The sequence below is a fragment of the Phocoena sinus genome, chromosome 4 (genome assembly GCF_008692025.1).
Source record: "Phocoena sinus isolate mPhoSin1 chromosome 4, mPhoSin1.pri, whole genome shotgun sequence".
Taxonomy (NCBI): Eukaryota; Metazoa; Chordata; class Mammalia; order Artiodactyla; family Phocoenidae; genus Phocoena; species Phocoena sinus.
In genome coordinates this window covers 16,263,025-16,282,079 of record NC_045766.1, presented here as the reverse complement: position 1 = coordinate 16,282,079, position 19,055 = coordinate 16,263,025, and the positions used below count along the sequence as shown (strand labels likewise).

Sequence of the window (19,055 nt, the reverse complement as noted above, 5' to 3'; positions counted from 1 at the left end):
ATCAGTTCGATGCCGTTGTAGAATATTGGCTGAGTCTCGTCACGGGCTCAACCAAGTGTGAGTGGGAGAGAAAGTGAGGGCTTCCAGCCTGGGTGGCTGAGTCAACCCCACCCCCCCAGAGGGGCCCCTCCCTCACTGGTCCATCCACTAAGGGTTTTGTTCTAAAAGCCAAGGGAGCCTGTGACATTGGGTGTTGGGGGCTGGGGGCTGCTCTGGGTTTGTGGGTTTACAGCAGAGGCCCTCGTTTTTGATATTGCCTCTGATTGGGGGTGGGTTCTTTCTTGGGATCATCTACGTGACGCTGCTAGTTCTTAAAACATACTCCCAGATCAACATCACCTAAGAACTGATAAGAAATGCAGAACCTTGAGCCCCGTCTCCGATCTACTGAATCAGAAACCCTGGAGGTGGGGCCCAACCATCTGAGTTTTAACAAGCCCTCCAGGGGATTCTGAGGCAAGTTCAAGTTTGAAAACTTTGTCTAGAAATCAGAACATTACATTTTATTTTTTTATTTAATTTTATTTAATTAATTTTATTTCTTTTTTTATAAATTTTAATTTTATTTCTTTTTAATTTCGTTGCTGCATGCAGGCTTTCTCTAGGTGCGGCGATTGGGGGCTACTCTTCATAGCGGTACAAGGGCTTCTCACTGCGGTGACTTCTCTTGCTGCGGAGCACGGGCTCTAGGCGCGCGGGCTTCAGTAGTTGTGGCATGCGGGCTCAGTCGTTGTGGCTCGTGGGCTTAGTGGCTCTGCGGCATGTGGGATCTTCCTGGACCAGGGCTCGAACCCGTGTCCCCTGCATTGGCAGGTGGATTCTTAACCACTGCGCCACCAGGGAAGTCCAGAATGTTACATTTTAAAAGGACATCTGATGTTATTCAGTTTTCTGTCAGTTCTTACCATCTATGGATTACAGTACTGAGGGTAAGAGAGAGAAACTGCTTCCCTATGTCCCCAGCAGGCTAGAGCAGAGCCCAAATTAACCTGGTTCCTGTCCCTGAGACGGACGCTGGCTCTCTCTCCCTTCCCCCTACACTCAAGCACCCCGCATTTTCAGAGCCCCTGGAGGATGCCCAGCATGTGGAGGGGTGTGGTCAGGGTCACATCGTTCACGGGTGGGTGCTGCCCTCTGGGACCCTTGATCCCTTGGAGAGATCAGGGGTCCCAGCAGAGGTGGACGTGAGCAGAGCCCTGTGCCAGGAGGATGAGGCATCCTCAGCAGTGTGTTCCTAGGGCCCCTCTGCCCCCGGGTCACCCCTGCCTGGCACTTTTCCTCTGTTCCTTCTTCTTCCTGGGGAAACCAGAAGGTGCGCCAGTTAAAGGGAGCAAACCTGAATGCTGTGCCCTGTGACAGCAGGAGGCTATGCAGGGGTGTGTGAGAGACGGGAATTCTTGTCAGGTGATTCCAGTCCTAGGCAGGCACCCCAGAGTGGCTTTGAGGGTGCCTGGGGCAGGCCCGTCAGACTTCCTGGTGTGGGACCAGAGCAATGGCAGCTCTGGTTTATTGAGTGTTTGAGCACAGAAGGAAGTACTGGGGAAGCCACAGGAGTGAGCAGAGGACACCCTGTGTGTCCCATTACTCCTGGCTCTCACCCACAGGGGTTCAGTAGGGCACCCACCACCACCTAAAGCCTGACATCACTGCCGCTGCCACCAGGCAGGGGAGCCGCGCGTGCAGCCACTGTGACTGTCCTCCCTGGGCCCGGAGGTCAAAGTCTTCTGGCCTCAGGGATGAGAGCCCACCTCCTGCAGGGCACTGCACAGCTGGAGCCCTCCCTGCACCCCCGTCCCCACTACGTCCGGGGCCTCCTTCCTCCTCCACCACCCCACACACCGCTGCCCCAGGCCCTCCAAAACGCTGCTCAGGAGCCCAAAACTCCCCCATGGCCTCCACCTGGCTCTTCCCAGAGCACTCCCTCCATGCCCTCCGCCCTGCAGCTCTCTCCAGCGTGGCAGTGTATGACTTTATGCCCGGCACATCTCAGGGTCAGGAGGTGGGCTGTGTTCTCCACTGTTGCTCACCACCTCCCCCTCTGTCCACATGTTGGCCGGGCTGTTGCTCCCTGAGCCTGGGACCACGGGGCACTCCTTCCCACATCACTCCCTGACTCACTGAAGCCTTGGGCTTCCATCTCTATCTTCTCAATCCCACCTCACCCTCCTGTGGGTGACTCTGATGCCCACCTGAACAGCACACGCTCACAGCCCCACTACTCTTCCATGTCTGACCCTCCCCACCAGACAGTTGGACTTGGCCTCATCTGAAGGTGCTCCAGTTTCAAAGCCACGCGTTCAAGTATTCTTGAATGAAAGCATCCTGCCTGGGGCAACCTCTGATAACTCCCCCCAGCCGCTGCAGCCTCATCTGGCTCTCTCGACCTTTGTCTCTACATAGCCCTCTCCCAATTCATATCCTGCATCATCCAGCTTGGGTTCCATTTTGCAATAGTGTAATTGACGATACTCCTCTAAGCCTCAGGCGTGAGTTGCCTTTATCTTTCCATAGGATACAAGCAGCAAAACTCAACCCGCGAGAGACTCACCATCCTCTTCCTGTAGGGTCTGCTCTGAGCAGCCAGGCACTGCTGAGAAAGCCACAAAACAGGACAAATGGGCAGCTTTGTAAATAAAAGATCACCAACTTCAAATAAGCCTTCAAAACACTTTCTGGAAATGCTGAATTTCTCTGGTCAATTCCATCTCCCATTCTCTGGAGTGGGCTGCCTAACTCTTTTCATTCTCCTTAACCCTTCAACCCCAGTGTCTCCTCTTTCACTCTCAGCAACCAAGCTTACCACCCACCTACAGAGAAAATAGATGCCTGAACGTCCAACTGCATGAATAATATCGCGACTCGGGTACTCAAAGTCTCCTCGAATTGCGCATGCGCAAAACCGAACCCACGGTCCCTGTGCACGTCTGGGAGCCCGCGGCACATCTCCCACGTATCTGCAAACCATCCGCTTATTCTCCTGCTTTGGTTTCTTTGTTTTCCATGTCGGCTGCCTGCAAGAGCCCCCTGGGAAACCTGCTCCCTGAGCCAGACTTCCAGGGCCCTCCCTGGGGAGTTGTGGGCCAGTGGGGACACGGTTCCCCTGTGCTCCCTGAGGTAGCACCCACTCAGCCTCCCAAGCCCACCTCCCCACTGAGCTGCAGCTCCTCCTCAGGAGCCTTGGGGCTGCCTATTTGGGCCTCAAACCTCGGCGACCCTCCTGCAAAGCCTCCTTCCTTGCCCTCGTCCTCACTCCTTCTAGGGCATCAGATGAGACAACAGACACCAGGAGGCCCTGTTTCCAACCAGCCCTCCACATACACACCTCCTCACAAGCTTCCTTACACACATGCAAACCCGTTCCTGTGAACCAATGCCAGACCACTGGGTTATGAGGTGCCACCAGACTGTGAGCATTATGTCAGGCCTAACAGGACTTCCTGGGACACATAGGACACCGCACTGAGGTGCAAGAGTTACTGGAGCAGTGAGACCTGGTGTTTTCCCTCGGGAGCCCTCAGTCTATCAGGAGACATATGGCCCATGCACACAAAGAACTCCTACACATTCAAGAACTCATGCGCCATCCTTATAACTAGTACCGCTCAGAGAAGGACAAGAAACACATCAGGGGTTTCTATGGGGCAGACGGGCTCACAGAGACATGCTTCTTCCCCTGAGGTCTTCTGGATACATAAAGCATTTGTTCTGTCCAGAAAGAAAGAAAGAAAGAAAGAAAGGAAGGAAGAAAGGAAGGAAGGAAGGAAGGAAGGAAGGAAGGAAGGAAGGAAGGAAGGAAGGAAGGAAGGAAGGAAGGAAAGGAAGAAAAGAAAAGGAAAGAAAAGAAAAGAAAAGAAAAAGAAAGGAAGCAAAAGAGAGACACATACACTTCAAATTTCCAGGGCTCATTTCTATAGCTGAGGTTGTGCTGTGGCTCGGCTCTCAGAAGGAAACTGATCCCAGGGCCTGGAGGGTTGGCAAAAAGTCCCTCTTGCACTGGAAAATATTTGTAGTCCGGCTTTGCCTTTATTTACCCAGAACATTTAATGTGCCTTTTTTCCCCATCTTTCACATCCGCTCAGAGAAGATGTTAATTTTCTGAAATTAAACACTTAGCTTGATTACTGTTTTGTTAATTGCTGCATTCAAAAACCCCTGGTGCTCCTGCCTGTTTAACATGGATGGTGCTGTGAAAATGATAGGCACAGAGCTGGCGTGCAGGTGGATGGACATCAGCGTCGGAATTGCCAACCCGACACCCCCACTGGTGCCTGCTGGAGCAGCTGGGGCCCTGCCTCTGCGGGAGGGGGCAGCCCAGCCTGGGCATAGCAGAGTGTCTCCCGCAGGGCTGTGTTTTGGGAGGACAGTGCACCCGGGAAGTCCAGGTCTCACCAACATCTGGGAGAACGTGGGGTCTTAACTGCAATCACAGTGCCCGCACAGAGATGCCGGAGGAAGGAAAGATCACAGAGAAAGCTCAAGCCACACCATTTGCTGATGTCTGAGATGAGTTTAAGAAGGATCAAGGCATCCATTCATACATTTATTTGATAATTTATTAAATCATTCAATGAACATTTCTCAAATGCTGTTATTAGAGGAATAATAGCACCTAGCTAGACACTGGGGAACAGTAGCCACTCAGGTGGATAGAGGGCACGCTCTCCTGGAACTGACATTTGCCAGAGGAGCGAGGACAGACTCATCACCAGTCTCCTCCTCCCTCCTGCCCCCTGTGCCTTGGCCACAAGGCGAACAGAAACTATCTCGTAATCCAACTAGAGGCTCCCTCTGTAATGAGGGTGATAACAATCTCATTTGGACTTTGAACAGGGGAAGGAACTTACTACATCTCACTGCCTGGCAGTCCCATTTTCACTGAACAAGCCGTGTATTTAGAGTGCCCAAGAGGTTGTAAAATGAGCAAATAGGTCCCTGGGGCCCGTGGGGCCCTCTAGTCATCCTCAGAGCCACACAGTTGTTCTCCAGCTTTTAGCAGCATCTTAGGCACTGCTCAGGACCTGGAACAGGGAGCTTTCCTACGCCCAACCACCGCGTGGCCCAGCATGTGAAATCTGTCCACAAGAAGTTCAAACTGGTCAGATAGTAAGTAATAAAATATCCCACCCTGTACTGTCACTGTATAGCAACAACCTCCTCGGATTGAAATGCTTTCTAGCAATGGCATGTGATCACATCCTGACTTTTGCAAAGTGAGAGCTGGCACCTCAGTGGGCTGTGGTACCCATAGACCGGCTGAGATCCCCCTTGGTGACTTTCTAGGCATCCGAGCCCAGTCTCAATGAGTGCTGGGCATCAGAAAGGGAGCTCCCCAAGGCATAGACTCTTGTCTGTGCTGTTTGCTCCTGTGTTCCTCAGGCCTGGAGCCGTGAATGACACACAGAAGACCTCAATAAATATTTGTTGAGTAAGTGAATGGGAGCCCCTAGAAGCAGAAGCCAAGGAGTCAGCATGTGGAATGCAGTCACAAAGATTGTGGTGAATGAATGAATGCATTTCCAAAGTTAATGCGCTTAAACAAATCCCCCTTTGAATCTCACTGTTTTCCTCTGAGTACATCAGGGCTTCTGGTAACATCCTAAGGTCATCCCCTTAAGTTTTCCTTCTAAGAGCCAAAGGAGAGGAAGATACCTGGTCCCCTGGCTGACCTGGAGGGAGCACCTGCCCACCCGTGGACCACCAGGATATATTCTGATCACTACACATCAGCCAAACATTTATATAACAAAGCTCATGTGTAGGGATTAAAGGAGCCTGGCAAATATTTATCAAGGTTCTATGCCTAGTGCTGTGGGTCCCTCCCTCATGACAGTGGGGAAGGGTGGAAAGTCTGATTCTCTGCAGAGCTCACCACCTAGTGGAGAACCCAAGGCTGCTGGGAGTGGAAGGCCATGACTTTGGTCAGGGGCAATGCTATGTGGTGACCTGCTCCACTCAAGAGACAACAATCCCTGTTTGCAGATGGCAGGACCTTTCTGAGGCCACTTGGAAGTTCCTCCTCAATGCCAGGACTTAAGAAACAATAAAAACAGCCTTTTGGAGATTAACAATGAGAAGAAAGCAATAAAATGAACTATGAAATTGAATTAAGAACAGTGAAATTGTCATTGACTTAAGTTTTTTTTTTAACTTTTTCTTATTAACTTCAATGAAAGTTTTCCTTAAAATCATTCCCATCTTTTTGATGTTCTGACTCAATCTTTTTCTCTGCTCTGGAACAAATTTCACCTGCTAATTTCCAGTGAAACCAGCCCTTAAAAATGGACTAGATTCAGCATATGGATCTTAACACTCTAAATTTTTACAGGCAGCAGTGTAATATTGTTTTAATATTTAATTTTGAGATTTACATAATATCTTCCCTCCAAAGAGCTCAATATATTGCAATATCATAAAATTCCTTTTCATATTCAAAGATTATTCTTTATGCATGCAAATACTATACTTAACCAAGGAATAATGCAAATTAGGTGATGTGTTCAGAGGAATTGGTGGGCTGGGTAATTCATGTGTGGGAAAAGTAGCATCTCTGAGTGAGTTTAATTGTCTAGGAACTTTGAAAATGCCTTAAAAATGGACAAACTATAGGGGCTTGTGATGACTGACAGAGTAGTGTAGTATTTTCTAAATAAAATTAAGTAACGGCTTGTGTCTGTGTTGTGGGTACAGTGTACATGTTAGTGTTTCACATGCAGTCGGCACCACAGGCCATACATGAGCTGTGCGCAATATAAATGTCAAATATAAATGCTGCTGATGCATCCTAGGGGGAAGGGAAAAGTGCTGCCTCTCCAAACACATGATGAGGAAAGACAGTCAGGCTCCTCTGAGCGGCAGGTTGAGCCTATGTCGGGTATACAGGTTCTGTTCCTTCTCTGCCGTCTTCACTAACCCCCTGGAACACAGATTTCACTGCTCCCCTTTCTGGTGCCTACTCCTTCCTTGAAGAGTGGCCAAACCAATATCTGTCATTTATCTGATCTAGATGACATCAGTCCCAAACAAAGGGACCAGGGGCCTTGGAAGGAAACAGCCTAGGGGGGGAAAAAAAAAAAGCCCAGCAAATTGCTGTCTGGCTCAGGACATATTCTCAGAAATTATGCTCATCTCCCAGTCCATCACACGGTTTGTAAAGTGATTTTCTCTCCTCTGTCTCATTTGCTTGTCACACAGCACTAGGAAGCAGGTGCCAGTCCTCCCATCTTACTGTGGAGAAAGGAGGGATCACAGCAATTCAATGAACTTGCATGAGTCATGTGAGGAGCAGAGAGAGGGGCCAACCCCACGTCTCCCCTCCCCACTGCACGGCTGCCACCATGAGCCCAGGAGTCAGGGAAGGTGACTGCCCCAAGGGGGGATGAGATGGTACCACACAGCACACTCACCATTCAAGCCTGGCTAAGTCAGATTAGCCCTCTGAATCAGAGGCTGCAAGCCACAGCCAAAAGGCCAAATCCAGAATTGGATTTGTTTGCCTCTCAAGTGTTTTAAAATTTTCTAATTAGTTGTCAACATTTTTAATCTGGATTTTCAGCTTATAACATCTGGCAGCGCTGGGTATGACGCCACTTGCTGGAGCTGAGTAGGGGCTGCCCCTGTTCTTCTCTTCAACTCCCTATATAGTCCCCACCACTCCCTCTTGTGTGACTCCTGGCTCCGTGTCGCTCCTGCCATTACCTGCCTGGCCTCATGGGTCTTTGAGTGTGTTCTCTCTGGCTCAGATGCTCCCGAATTTACTGACTTTATTTTACCACACTACAAGTTGATTTTATAGATGTGCTGGTCTGATTTGTCTTATGTATTTTTTCCAAGATTTCCTCTGAGGTTGTCTTCCCCAACTCTGACACTCAGAGTCTAGTTGGCAGAAAAGAGAAGTAAAGTTTGTCATTCACTTTAATTCTCTCTGACAGCCAGATGATCCGGCCATCAGTCTGAACCTGGGGCCAGGTGCCGGAGAGTGATTGCAGAAGTTACTGGTGATAACAACCTCTCTGCAGATCGCTTGGCCACTGGAACAGAGAGAGTTCCACCTGATCTGGCTTATTTTAAACTCAAGGCAGCTGTATTCAGCTCAAGGCTGCATCCCTAAAGACCTCACGTAAATCTGAGCTTGCATAATTCATGACCAACCCTGACCAAAGGTGATGGACATTTTTTTGACACCTAAAGTGGCCCAGCTACGTGGCAATAGCTTAGAGGGAGCTTACAACCTACACAGCTCACCATAATGCAACTTTTGATCAGTCTGAGGATAAAATGGCCACAAACCTGATTATGAAACCCAGAAACATCATTTGCTGGCTGTGAGATGCTGAGCAAATTCCAAAAGCATTCTGACCTCGGTTTCTTCATATGACCCACATCATCTTTTTAAAGAACTTGGTAGGGGCTTGGCACACTGGAGGTGCTCAAAAATGGTAGTCCTCTGCCTCAGCCTATGGGCTGCATGAGAATCCCATCCTGATACTCTCCGAGTGATACAAGATCCTTGAGTAGTCTGACTATATACTTAACTGGGGTCATCACAGAAGGAAATGAAGGCTTGTTGGATCTCAGGATGCAATAGACCCTGTGGTGTCCCCCAGTCATGCTGGTTCCGAGGGAAGAACTATACCTACTATGTATCCAATGGGCCAAAAGATGACTACAAAATCTCCTTAGATCAAAACCCTAGGGTCAAGAGAAGCCTACTGGCTTTGTGACCACCTAGAGGGCTGGGATAGGGAGGGTGGGAGGGAAATGCAAGAGGGAGGGGATATGGGAATATATGTATACGTATAGCTGATTCACTTTGTTATAAAGCAGAAACTAACACACCGTTGTAAAGCAATTGTACTCCAATAAAGATGTTTAAAAAAAAAAAGAAAGAGAAGCCTACTGGTGACTTTCTCTGATAGACTGATACAAACCATGACTCTTTTTGTCGGGTAGCTAAATCAGCTAAGATGAGCTGCCTGCCTCCACTGGGCAGGGCTCATGAGAGCAACACAATGCAGCACCAATGTGGCACATCTGGGCAGCCCCAAGGGAGGAGAGCATGACAATCCTGCCTCTACTGGACAGTAAGAATGGCACACCCAGCCACAGATGCTGTCCATAGCTCCTAAACAGAGGAGGAACCAGCCCAGAGCAGTGAGCAGCCTCCCAAAATAGATTCTCACGTTCAGATCAAGCCCAAAACCCTTGGCAGACAACTTGTCCAAACCTTTCTCTCATGTGACCCTGATATCCATTGTCAGGGTCCAATTCACCTTGGAACAACTTGTACCCCTCAACAAACACACGCCTATCTCCCATTTCCATCCAGAGGCAGGGGGAAGCCTTTCATGGCTCAGCGTCACAGAGAAGATTGTGGAAGGGTAATCAGCCTGCACACTGAGATACCATCCACTCAGCCGGATGGCACTGACTGTCCCTGAAGAACCCCTCTGTGCTTGGAGGCTATGATATAGGGAGCCCAGAGGGACTGCCCACCTTTTAGGGCAGGAAACAGAAGAGAGGAACAGAATGGATGGCCTGCCGACCCTCCCTCTAATCCCAGGTTTCCCAAGCCCTTCAAGTCTCTGCTTCCTTATAGGAAAAATGGGAACAAAGATGCACAAGTCACAGGGTAATTATGAAGATCAAATGAGTCTGTATATTCCAAAATTGTTTGTCAACTCAAAAGAGACACAAACTGTGAATAATAACTATGACTCAATCAGGACCCACTCAATACTCCCCCCACCATTTCAGTCTGGGCTGTTCCAGGCAGGGAATAGATACGCAGTAAACGCTTAGCCGTTGATTTAATGATTGATTCCAGGACGGCTCTTGGTCAACTTCTTTACCTGCCGTCTACCTACTCATGACCCAAACAGTAGGACAAATGTGGCCACAGGTACTGACAAGGGTCGCACCATACCTGGAGGTCCGAGGGGGAAGGCTGACCTGGATCTTGCCCAGAGTGGAAGAGCCCAGGGCTGCTCTGGAAAGGGGACAGGCATATCATGACTTCTTGGTGATACAGGGGTTCATCCACCTTGTCTCTTAATGGATCTGAGTGAGTCACTAGGGATTTTATGATGCCTGTTATTTAGTCTCTCTTTCATGCCTTATAAAATCTGGGGCTTCCATTCATGTTTCTAAACTCTTCTTGCAGAGGTACAGGCTCGAGTGTTTATTTTGAAACTTCTCATCTTTTTAAACAAATATCTGTTTGTGGAAAGTAACTTGCATTCACATGTGGACTCACCAAACAGCACCGTGCTCCTCAGAGCCCCACAGCCCATGGATGAGAAACCACTGGTTAACTTGACCTTTATTTTATAATAACCATATGCCACCAAGAAGCACTTGCAACCTTACCTTGTTGATTGTAAACTTTTCTGACACCCAAATTCCAGAATTCCCAAAGAGAAATCACAGATTGGACAGTGACAATGGGGCTGGGACTACAAAATCAGGGAAGGTTAAGAATAAAAGGCCCATGAGAGGGCGAACAAAGGGCATGAGAAATGCTCCTGGAGGGGCCAACGGGTAAGGACAGAAATAAATATTTTGAATATTGGTAACGCAGGGTCCCTTGTAGAAGCCCTGGTCCCTCAGCTTCACGGCAGCCTGAGAAGGTACAGATGGCAAGACAAGCAGATGGGCAGGTTCGGGAATAGCAGGGGAAGGGAAGGGAGGGGCAGAAATCAAAGCAAACCAATATAAGTGGCAGGTTTGTTCACACATGCTTAGAGAGAGGGAAAAGACAGCCAAGCCCAGCGTAACATGACAGACTGGAAGGATTATTATTCCCAGAAGCTGGGACACTAAAATATTTCAGCCAGTTTTCTGCCTTAAACTCTCCAAGGGAAATACTGCTAACAAAAGCTGCTCATGTTATGTGCTCATCACGACGCAGAAATTACCGTTCTCTTCTCTGTGAGTAAGACGGGCTGTCACAACCTTTGTCTCCATGGCACTGGGGCTGTGGTCACCAGCTGGAGGCTTCCACACTTCCACTCTTATTTTCTCACTACACACGTATGCATGTAAACACGTGACCATACGCATACATACAAACACGCACACACGAACACACACACGCTCACAGCAACAACGCAGCCATCTGGATAGCCATGCTCTCCGACGACACCTTTTTTTCTTCGCAGTTCTGACAGCTTAAACCCAGGAATCATCTGCCATCAAAGATGCCTGGTGTTAAAAGAGGTAGAATGAGTCTCGGGATGGGGAGAGGAGGAGTAGGAAAGGATGGAGAAGAATAGAAGAGGTCAAGAATTGGGGGCTATGGGGAGGGAGAGGGAGCAAAAAGAAATGTTGGGTCCTGCTATTCTGCTAAGAAGCTGTCCTTTTAGAATTTGTTGATTGAGAAAAATCCATAATTCCAAGGAAGATCATGGTCCACTGCCCACGACCCCCATCGTTGCCTGTAGACGTGATCTTCATGTCCCCTCTGCAGCCTTGCACCTTCCCTTCAAGGGGGAGACTGCTCATTTCTCTCTAGCTCCTTTGGTATTTACTGCATGTTTACAGCACACAATACTTAGCTCTGTACTTTGTGTCTATGTCCTGGAAATCCTTCAGTGATTGAGTTTCACGGGAGGAACGATGGTGTCCGAGTATCATTTTATCCCTCACAGTGTCTAATCCATAGCCTGGCACACAGTAAATGCTGAATAACTGTCTCAATAATTGAGTGAATAAAGAAATAAATGAGTGAGTGCATGAATGGACTGGTTAAATGGATATAAAAAGAAACGGATTGCTGCAAGGGGTGTGAAAAGTAATAAAAGGAGGTCAGAAGAGCAAAAGATACAGAAATAACAAGGAAAGAAGAAAATGTGTTCTGAGCTATGCATGCCACAGGGATGTACCAGCCATCAGGAGTGATCTACTGCCAACTATCTGAAGTCTCTATAACAGTTTAGCATTCAGCTGACCAAGTTGTAAAGGAGAACGTACTGCTGAATTACATGGGTTTAATTGAAAAATAATCTATGAAGGCAGCCCTGACTATCACATGATTTCTGGGAAGTTTCTTTCGCTGGGCTGGCTAATAAAGCCGCACTGGTGTTCTCAAGATCGTGCAGTGTTTCTGCCTATCCACCCACCTACCCATCCATCCATCTGTCCATCCACCCTTCCAAGGACATTCGTTGAGCCCCAGCTGGTTGCAGAGCACTGGGTCGTACTCTGGCTTGGATGTACATCTTTGCTTTTGAACTGGGCACAAGAAAACCCCTCAGAATCCAGTTCATTCTCAGAGGTGAAACACTATAGCCTTTTCCTCCATGGCCACAAATGCCCATCGCCTAATACTTTCACTCCTGGGAGGAGGCCTGAGGGCAGACTAACAGGATATGTGTGGCCGAAGCTTTGTTCCTGCACAGAAGTGGCAAAGAGCCAGCCCCGCAGACAGACAGAGAGGAGCACAGATGCCTGCAGACTTACCAGCTTGGTTTGTGGTGATGTTGACGGAGACGTGCTGTGGGGGGAAGGGACTTTTGCTGGAGACCCCATTGACGGCCTGGATGTCAAAGGTGTAGGGGGTGTGGGCCCACAGGCTGCTGATGGAGACACGGCACTCAGTCAGGCCCAGCTGCCTGGGCACGAACTCTACGTTGTCATCGCAGCGGGAGCAGCTCCGGCGGTCTGCCCGGCACTTCTTACAGATGATGTTGTAGGTGACATCATCCCGCCCACCTGTCTCCCGAGGAGGGTGCCACTCCAAAATGATGGATGTCTCATTGACGATGGATATGACATTGCGGGGACCTGATGGCACACCTATAGGGAGACAACAAAAGGACATTGAGGTTGGATAGAAGTTTCCCCAGCATCTCTCCATTTGTCTTTGGTGTGTTCCTACTTTCATCACATACACACATCCCTTCTCCTCCCTCAACCCCAAATCTCCATGCCTCAATCCATTCTGAGAAAAAATGACAGAGATGACAACCTGTCTCCCACTCCTCTTTTAGTCATCCCCACTGGGGTTTTCCTTCTTTGAATCATGTGTGCCAAGGGAGAGGAGGATGGAGGACTTGGGTACAAGCCCTTCTGTTCGAAGGACCAAGCTGCATCCTCCAGGCAACTTTAGTATCAATAACATGTATGTATATTGGACTCTTATTGGATTCCTTGTCTTTTCTTCATTGGTGTAGAACCCAAGGGTTGAGGGATAGGAGTGACCCCTCATAAGACCTAACATATCCAGGCATCCTGCCTAAAATCTCATACAATCTGGGATCTATGTGGTGTGTGCATGGCATTGGGAGTGTTTTTCTGTAGGATGGGCTGCCAGAAGACCTGGAGAGATGAATATTCACATTGCACAAGTTTTGGTGCATGAAGTCAGGAAATTCACGCAGCCACCATTTTTGACCCCATGACACTAGAAGAACACAGTGGTTTGTCCCAGACACTCTGCTAGCTACTTTGCATGCATTTAACATGCCCCCCCCACCCCAAGAACGCTATTGGGAAGGTACAATAATTAATTCAATTTTATTGAAAGGGAAACTAATGCTGAGAATGGGGACTGGCTATAGATCATTTGGTCTATGAGAACTAAAATTGGCATGGACACCACATCTGTCTGATTCCAAAGCTCACGTTCTTAGCTATAGCCCTGTGCTGCCTGTTAGTGAAACTATCTTTTCCTACTAAGGGAAGAGCTGGCCTTACTCTGATATGACACTCCAAGATTTGGCAGTCAAATCTATAAACGGACAACAGGACATTTGAACAGACTGCCTCTCCTACAAATCAGCCTGGCTCACAGGGACTCAAGGAGGGCAGCCTCTTCCCTCTGGAAAGTTCTGCCCATGGCTGCTGGTCACACTCTGGCAAAGGCTGAAATGCCTTGTTGCAAAACTCTAGAAAGCCTGGTCCCTAGTAGGAGGGCAAAAATGCTGCCAAATTAATGGCCGGCCGCAGTCCTGAGCATTTGGAGATTAAGTTGGAGAATCTCCTGCCCAAGAACAGAGCAGATCACAGCCTCTGGTTCCCAGGCTGAGCTCTGCTTATCTTCAGTATCCACCTGATGGAAATGGATCCCTTCTGGAAGCACCCCCGCCCCCCCGAATGGTGGGCCGGTTGGAGCCACCGCTCTGGATAGTAATGCTTTCAGAATTCACGCACGTGACTGTCGCCAGCTGAACGAAGACGTGTAGGGCAATTCATGCTGGAGACAGGAATCAAATGCCAACATACAGAATGAGGGAATAACAACAAGGTCGGGGGGTACCAGGGAAGGATTCTGTGTTGAATCAGTCAACAGCGAGCAGCTAGAGCAGAAAGCAAATATTAAATCGGATTGTATTAAAACATGAAAGAAAATCAGTACTGTATTATATAAAGCCCATTAGGCCTGAGCTAAAGCACGACTTTCATGCATGCTTGTGACAGGGCAGGATTCCTGAAGCATTTTTACTAAAGTCTTGCAAATAGTGTCCAAGAATTCCCCACCCATACGCCCAGGGCTGAGCATCCGCCTCTTTGGGAATCAGCACACAAGTAGTACTGGGCGGGCAGTTGGGACCACGCTAGGTGGGCTTCTACAGGTCGTGGCCAGCCTCATCTCACACTGCACTGGTCACTAAATGGCCATATCGGCCGGTGCCTGTCTTAGACGTGTCTGTTTGCTTGCACTGATGACACTCAGACCACAAGCTCCCAGTGGTCAGTGCCATCCCTGCCTGTCTCATTGCTACAGCAGACAGCCTAGCTTCAGCCACAGGCCACTGTTTCTCATGATCATAATAATTACGTTCACCAAGCACGTGCTCTATGCCAGGCATGGGGTAAACCCTTTAACCATGTTATCTTGCTGCATCCTTATGATGTCTTGAGGCTATCACTCAGAAAGCAGCCTTGGGCGGAGGAGCAGAGACAGGTACCGACAGGGAGAGTGACCACCCACTCCTGCCACCCTTTGGAGACCTCCCCACTTCAGTTACCTCCTCTGTTCCTTGAACTTCAACTTCACCCTCTCCCCTAATTCCACCTTATCCCCTTAAATGTGAATAAGTCATTGCCACTTTTTTTTTTTTTTTTTTGTGGTACGCGGGCCTCTCACTGTTGTGGCCTCTCCCGTTGCGGAGCACAGGCTCCGGACGCACAGGCCCAGCGGCCATGGCTCACGAGCCCAGCCACTCCGCGGCATGTGGGATCTTCCCAGACTGGGGCACGAACCCACGTCCCCTGCATCGGCAGGTGGACTCTCAACCACTGCGCCACCAGGGAAGCCCAATCATTGCCATTTTAAAACCAAAATATGGTCACCTGGCATTTCTTTCTCTATATTACATGTCCTCTATCTACTCTCCAGCCAAGCTTTCCCAAAGTGGAGTCACCCTTTTGGGCCTCGCTCTCTCCCTGCTCAGCCAGCTGCAGCCTGGTTGCTCTCCCACTCCACCACCATGCCTGCCTTTTTTGGCAGGGGGGCTCCTACTTGAAAAATCCAGGGAACACAATTCAGTCCTTACCTTCCTGACAGCTCCCTGTGTGGTCACCCCGTGTGGGAGCCCAACACACAGTCTGTCAGCTTATCTCCTTTCCTCTGATCTTTCCCTTCCTCTATATCTCCACTGCCTCACAATGATGAGCCTCGTCAATTTTCCTGCCCTATTGCAAAGACTCCTAACAATTCTCTAACATCACTTTCCATCTCTCCTATCCATTCTCTCCTGCCAGGGTGTAAGTTCCAAACGTACATGGGATCATACTGTTTTCTACTCAAACCCCAATTATTCAAAAGTTCACCCTCCTTTCCAAGTCCTTCAGGTCCCCATGTGCTGCTTTTGATCTCATCTCTGGCCCCTTGGACCTTAACCCTCATATTGTAACGAACAGGAAGATTCCTGTGATGTCCTGTGCACACTAAGCTCTCTTTACTTCCGCCAAGCCTTTGCACCGTGCTTTCTCCTCTGTCTGGAATTCTTTTCCTTCTATCTACTTGAAGAACTCCTGCTCACCCTCCAGATCCAGCACATTCCACCAGGAGTCATGCATCTCCGCGCTGGGCTTCCATGAGCCCATTTCTGGATGCCTAACTCAGAATCCACCATTGCACTGTGATGGGCTCTTCTTATATGTCCTCACCATGCTGTGGCCTCCTGGTGAACAGGGGCTGGTGGCTGGTTAGTCTCCATGATCCTTACGCTCAGCATTTTGCCTGGGAGAGGCCCCATTCCACCAGTTTTCAACCTCTACTCAGTGTGCAAGGCTTCAGGTCACATGTGTGCACCCCTCTCCAGCGTGAGACATGATGCCCTGTGGTGGGGCTGAGAGAGGATGCAGCAGCAGCAGCAGGGAGGACCCCGCTTGTGCCCCTGAATGGTAGAGGCTTTGGTGAGATAAAGTGGCAGGTAAGGAGCTGCCCCGTCCCTGATCCATTGGTGTCCATGGCAGCTGGGGGAGAACAACCCTGGTCAATACTTTCTCCATGTCTGTTCATTTGCTTCCCACTCAAGAACAAAAGCAGTGGGTTTCCAAGAAGAATTTTTCAAGTTTATTTAAAAACAGGCTTCATATGAAGCAACCACCCCTCATTCATGGCTGCACTCCAGAGCAAATGCATCTGTGGGGCATGAACAGGGCTCTGTGGGAGCCGTGGTTGCTGAGTCCAAGGCTGCATAAATCTGAATTCTTTCCTTCCAAGGAGCAGGAACAGACATTAAGAGCCTTCCCTGGAGAGCAGACTCAGAGAGCTCGGAGAACGTGCACGGTGCCTGGGCCCCCAGCACATACTTGTGGAAGTGACCCAAGTCTGGGCCATAAACGATGGCTAGAACCCAATTCATTATTCATTTGTTCACTCTCTCACTCTTTTAATAAATACTCTTGCACTGTTTTGGGCACTTGGGAAATAGGAAAAAGCAAGCCAGACAAGCTCCTACTCCCATGGAGCTTACATGGAGAGAAAAAACTGACAGGAAAAAAGGAAACACAGAGATAAAGGAGATGGTTCCAGATAAGAATAAGTGTCAGGAAATAAAGCCATCCCCAGGCTCAGATTGCCTCCCCACAATGCTTGCTCCTGTCCCTTTTCCCACGAGGCTTCCTCCAGGCCAGGCAAGCCAGGCCCAGTGTCTGGGCAGCTAAAACAATGATTGTCCTCAAGTTTGTGCTCCATTGTCCTGATGACAAGGATGCATTCCTGCAAGTAGGCAGCCTAGTCTCTCCTATGCCTGAACAAAGAGTCTAACCAGAGAGCAGATTTGGCCTCCAAATAAATCTCCCTAGAGGAAGTGCTAGGGCCATTTCCTACCCATCTAGGCTGCATCCCCTGGGTTTGGGGCCCTCCCCCTGAAGAGAGTATTTGGCCAGCACTGGGGTCCCCAGCAACATCCTCAGGAAGGAGGCCAATTGAGACCAGCAAACCAAAACTTTAAAGGGGGAGTGGAGAGGGAGGCCAGAGGGAGAAGAAAATCTGCTTTCTCCGTCCTCAGAAGCCCTCGGGAAGTACACTGGCAGGGCTCAGAGCCAGGATCTCCTTGTCTAAACTCCCTGCTCTCTCGTCTGTGTCCTCGTTTTTCTTAATTACATACAGACAGGCTTTTTGAAGCCTCTCTGATCTGTTGCCACGGTTACTACTGATGAAAGCTTCCTGATGAAAGGGCTAGGAAAACTCAGTCCTTTTAAAGGATGGGAAAACTGCTGAGCTGTGATCCTCTGTCTGGGTGGAAGGAACAGGGTGGATTCTGGGTTGTAGGGATGGGTCTCCAGGGTCTTCCAGGATGTGCCCGAGAGGTTGGCTCAGACTGCATAGAGCATGGATGGCGTTGGGACTTCAAAAAGTTAAGCAGAAATGATCCTTCTAGAGCCATAGGGCTAGCCCAAGTGTTGTCACATTGAGATAGAATCTCCTGCTTCTTAATGTGCTTTGGGCCAGATGATTTTTTTTTAAAGAATCGAGAGACAGGGTGGGTGGGAGAGAGTAGTTGAGTTTATTTGTAGGCATAAAGCTGGAAATAAGAGCACTCTTGAGTAATCAAAGGGAAAATCTGCTGAAGACAGGGAAGCCCCGGAAGCCAATTTCTTTATTAGGAATCTTAATAAAGCCAACATCCTGGTTTGAGAATTTAGATGTGAATTTCTGGCTGGTCCAAGGTATAGAGCAGGCAGTGTCCAGCTAACTGTGCATTGCTGCTGCCAGGGTCTGTGTCCTCCCCATGGGGAGCAGGTGAGGGTGACAATCACAGCGAGGCAATGCTCTCCTGGGAGGCTCCTTGTGCAGGCTGGAATTGAACTGCTTTGCATAAGGCCACAGATGAGGCCCTCCCTTTTGTGTGCATGACCCATTGAAGAATCTGATGAGAGCAACAAAGATTTTCCTGAGAAAAATGAACATGTACTTGAACATATACTTGTTTCCAGAGACTCTGAGAGGTCTCTGAAACCAACCAACAAACCTCCTAAATGTTCACAGCAACAAAGTTAAAAAAATATTCTCTTGCTGGCAAAACTTAGGGATGTGAACTTCTAAGCCTTAATTTTCTCATCTGAAAAATGGCAGTTTTGAGGATTTAATGAGATAGTAAGTCCAAGGAGTTTAGCTATATGGTTGGTACCCAGAAAAACTCAGTTAATGTCAGCTGCTATTATTATTAGTATTGTCATTATTGGATGATCTGGTTGACCCACTCGTTGAACTAAGATTAATCTAATTCAGCCACTTGTTCCTTGAGCAGAAACCCTGATGCCCAGACCTATGCTGACATCCATGAAGATAAGAGGAACCCATATGTTTATTAATGAGGCAAGACCCCTTACCTACAGAGTACTGGGAATTGTGGGCACATACAGTTAAGTGTCAAAGCAAGTGATACAGACACAAAGAGTTACAAATGGATGTTTGAGGAATAAGATCAATGAAGAACAAAATTTTTAGAGATGGTGTCTGGGCATCCTGCCTACAAGATTGGAGTTGTACTTGAGGAGAAACACCTTGAAGGCTTTCTGCTCTAGTCTATACCCTCTGGGACACCTAACCCTTGCAAACACATCCTAGGTAGAGCCCTAGTCTTGAGTATAGGGCTGTGTCT

General features: G+C 48.7%; 1 protein-coding gene across 1 annotated transcript in view; it reads right to left on the bottom strand.

The window, feature by feature from the left end:
- The window catches only part of EPHB1 (EPH receptor B1), a 428,630-nt gene that overhangs the window by 103,858 nt on the left and 305,717 nt on the right, over window positions 1-19,055 (bottom strand). Inside the window, exon 5 of the mRNA XM_032630301.1 lies at window positions 12,457-12,792. Coding sequence (XP_032486192.1) covers window positions 12,457-12,792 — 336 coding nt within the window. The remainder of the gene's footprint in view (window positions 1-12,456; window positions 12,793-19,055) is intronic.